General features: G+C 39.5%; 1 protein-coding gene across 1 annotated transcript; it reads left to right on the forward strand.

The window, feature by feature from the left end:
• The first annotated feature begins 460 nt into the window (after nt 1-460).
• Nucleotides 461-3879, forward strand: sstr2b (somatostatin receptor 2b). Its single transcript, XM_051103673.1, has 2 exons — nt 461-569; nt 2317-3879. Exon 2 carries the CDS (start codon nt 2364-2366, stop codon nt 3489-3491), a length of 1128 nt encoding a protein of 375 aa, XP_050959630.1. The 5' UTR covers nt 461-569; nt 2317-2363; the 3' UTR covers nt 3492-3879.
• Nucleotides 3880-4364: the final 485 nt, after the last annotated feature.

Consider the following 4364-nt stretch of genomic DNA (forward strand, 5'->3'; position numbering starts at 1 on the left):
TTTAGAGCCAGCAATGCAGCGCCAAACCATGATGCTCCTTCCTCCTGCTTCTGTAACCAGACAAAGATTTAAAAATGTTTGCAAAGTGTTTATGAGGTTCTTTTTCCATTTTTTTTTTTTTCAGGATCATCTGTTGTACTCTTGGGGTGATTTTTTTTTTGCCAAATGTCCATGTGGATTCATGAACACTTTACTCTTATTACAGTGATACAAATTATATCAATGCTATATAAAATACACTATGTGTTTTAAATTTATCTCACTGTACGGGTAAACACACTAAACAGGCAATTTAATTATGTGCAAACACATCAGTGATGAAGAAACACAAGTCATACAGTAGTATGAAATGCTCTCTTCAGTGCACAGTGTGTCACTCTCTCTCTCTCTGTCTGTCTCTCTCTCTCTCTCTCTCTCTCTCTCTGAGAGGCTTGTCTCGGCACAGGTTCAAATCTCTTCAGTTTTAGTTCAGATCGGATCAGATCATGTGTTCAGATACTCCACATGTGCTCATCCACAGAACCATGAGCGGGATCCCAATGTACTGTACAACGCACATCAACATGAAGGTAAGAACGACCCTTTCCAAACTTATGTTTTTCAAATGTATTTTGTCCATCAGAAAATTCAGTAATTTAAACGTCAGTGCTTATGTCGTCTTCTAAAAGTATTTCAGGAAAATCTTAATGGATATTAATAAAGAACAATGTTTTCTGTTTCAGAATATTTTCAACATTATTTTTTTTTTTATTTCTACGGACACTTGTATGATTGAACCATGAAATGAAAGAGTTACATTACTTTCATGTCTAGATAGAATAACAAACTTTCCGCTTAAAGGTTCTCGTCAATTTCCTAAAGAAACACTAATTAATGCTTCAAATTAAACCCTGTGCATTGACATGATCAGCTTTGGACTGTCAGTAAAGTGATAGACGCTTTCAGTCCTGGAGCTTTAGTGGTGAATGTTAGGATTAATGCACATGTGTCCTAGAAAAAAAATGAAAGTCATAAGTGGGTCTGGATTTGAGAGGGACATCGATCACTTTGCTTTTCAGCCTGTTTGTCCACCGGGGATGATTGTGACATCAAGGACATTGCTCTCCCAAGTCAGTTACTGGACTGTGAAGCAACATATAAAACAGTTTGACTGGAAGCATTTATCACTTTGGTCCAAGAACTAAAACATACATAAATGTAATGGTTTTCAGGGTTAACCAGGTTTTCACAACAAAACCCACCCAATTGCTACTCAAGACTAGTGTTTCAAGGGGGGTCACCCAGTAAAAATCATGCTCCAGGGGACAAAATACATGTTTCTCTGGCAGGGTTTTTCTGGTGAAATTCACATTCCAGGGGCTAAATATCACATTATTGGGGCTGCTTCAACCCGTGAACATGAAAAACAACCTGTAACAACAGTGTTAAAGGAGAAGTCCACTTACAAAACAAAGATTCACATACAATGTACTTACCCCCTTGCCATCCAGTGATATAATTTTTAATGTCAAACACTCATCTTGTCTCCATATGCCTGGACTGTTTTTGTGCCCTGATTTTCACTTCAAAATTAGTTTAAATGTGCCTTCAAAAACTCCCATCTCAGTGTTCTCCCTCCCAGCTCAAAATCGTCTTATGTCGCTGTTTTATTGGTTATTTTTGTTAGGGTTGTTTGGTTGTCTTTGCATGTTCAATTTGCAAACACTTGTCTTACTTCTGCAGTGGAAAGGATGATTTTGAAATTATTTTTGAAGTTGAGGGAGAAAATACGTTCTTGGAGTTTTTCGACATACCCTAACCTTTTTTCTTGAGCCAGTTTGACACAGAGTTCACTCTGCAGAAAGGCAAGACTGAGCGTTTGAGTAGGATGATTTTGGAGAAAAAGAGAAGGAAGTATTTAAATTGTATTTTTTTAATGAAAATAACCGTCTTGAACCAGAAGATAAGACCCTTCTGCCTCAGCTGGGATCCTTTAAAGCCGCATTTAAACTGCATTTTGGAAGTTCAAACTCGGGGCACCATATCAGTCCATTATATGAAGAAAAATGCTGAAATGTTTCCCTCAAAAAACAATTTCTTTATGACTATTGTGAAGATCTCGGATGACAAGGGGGTGAGTACATTATATGTGAATCTTTGTTTTGGAAGCTCCTTTAAGGTAGCCCAACCACAGACTTGGCAATGCTGGTGGTTTATCTTCTTAAAGGTAGTATCCTAGCTTTTGGAACAGAGACATTACGAGTAGCACTGATAACAATATAGAATATATACAGCAGTATATAGTTCATTCACCACCATATGTTTTTTCCCCTCCAGGCTGTATGTCCCACTTAATGGAATTGGGAATCTGAGGGAAATACATAATGGATTCCTGGACATTTTCGTTCTCACCCAGTAACCTCCCCAGCAATCTGTCTGGACTCCCCATGTACGATGGCATTATGTTCGGCAACATATCTGAAGAAGGCCTGAGAAATGAGACTGAACAGGACTTCACCCAAACTAGCACGGTCATCATCACCTTCATGTACTTTGTGGTATGCGCTATCGGCCTGTGTGGAAATGCTCTGGTCATCTATGTCATCCTGCGATACGCCAAGATGAAGACGGTTACCAACATCTACATCCTGAACTTGGCAGTGGCAGATGTTTTGTTTATGCTCAGTTTGCCCTTCATCGCCATCCAGTTAGTGCTGGTGCACTGGCCGTTTGGCGCAGCTCTGTGCCGCGTGGTCATGACTGTGGATTCTCTCAATCAGTTCACCAGTATTTTCTGTCTGATGGTGATGAGCATCGATCGATACCTCGCTGTGGTGCATCCCATAAGGTCAACCAAATGGAGGAAGCCTCACGTCGCAAAGACCATCAACCTGGTCGTGTGGGTCGTGTCGCTTATCGTCAACATCCCAATCGTGATCAACAGTGGACTGATCACCAAACCCGACGGCTGCTTCTGCACTATCGTGTGGCCAGAGCCACAGGAGACCTACTACACCGCCTTCATGTTCTACACCTTCTTCCTAGGTTTCTTCCTGCCTCTATTGGTCATATGTCTATGTTATTTGTTTATTATCATCAAGGTGAAGTCTTCAGGAATCAGGGTGAGCTCCACCAAACGGAAGCAGTCTGAGAAGAGGGTCACGCGTATGGTGTCCATTGTGGTTGCTGTCTTTGTGTTCTGCTGGCTGCCTTTCTACATCTTCAACATGACATCAGTCACAGGCACTATTAGCACAACGCCTTTTTTAAGGAGCATGTTTGCCTTTGTTGTGGTGCTAGGATACGCCAATAGCTGTGCAAACCCAATATTATACGCTTTCTTGTCAGAGAACTTCAAAAAGAGTTTCCAGAATGTTCTGTGCTTGAAAAAAGCAAGTGCATTGGATGAAGCTGAACGCACTGACAGCAAACAGGACAAGCCACGAATCATGAACGAGCCAACAGAAACTCACAACACGCTGCTAAATGGAGACCTGCAAACCACCATCTGAAAAAAAAACATGGGTCATTGCTCAGCAAGCTGTTGATTTGAAATCAATAGAAACTGTGGTATTCACAAACAGAGTAAGAGGAGTGACTGTAAACCCAGCAAATGTGGTTTCCATTTTAAAGCCTCTCTGATGGATGGCTTAGTTATAAACTCAAATGGATGTTTACCTATTTTTGGTCATCTTGCCATATTTTTCATTCATTGGTTATAGGATAAGTTCCCCCATGTCATCCAAGATGTTCATGTCTTTCATTCTTCATATGAAAATAAATTAAGGTCTTTGAGGAAAACATTTCAGGATTTTTTTTCCATATACTTTATTTTCTCTATATTTTATTCATTTCTCTGTGGACTTCAATGGGAGCCAATAGTAAATCATTGTTTTAATTTTTTTTTCAATGCAGCATTTGATTTTCTTTACAGGATCCCAACATAAACACTGGGTCTTATCCACCTATGTCACTGGTCATTTTCTAAAAAAAAAAAAAACCTTTCCAATGTGAAAATGAAAATTGTAACATTTAACTACAAATTCTTACCACTTATTCCTCAGCTGGGATCATGTGGAGCCCTTTGAAGCTGCATTGTAACTGCAGTTTGGACCTTCAACCCATTAGCATCCCAAAAGGATTCAAGTCCATTATATAGAGAAAAATCCTGTAATGTTTTCCTCAAAAGCCTGAATTTCTTTTCAACTGAAGAAAGAAAGACATGAACATCTTGGATCACATGGGGGTGAAAATGATCAAGAACTAATTATTTAAAACCTGTAAAATAAATCAAAAACTGTGGTATCCACAAAGAGAGTAAGAGGACTGTAAACCCAGCAAATGTGGTTTGCCATTTTAAAGCCTTCTGTGATGGCTCAGTTTCC

Source organism: Labeo rohita, chromosome 3, assembly GCF_022985175.1.
Source record: "Labeo rohita strain BAU-BD-2019 chromosome 3, IGBB_LRoh.1.0, whole genome shotgun sequence".
NCBI lineage: Eukaryota > Metazoa > Chordata > Actinopteri > Cypriniformes > Cyprinidae > Labeo > Labeo rohita.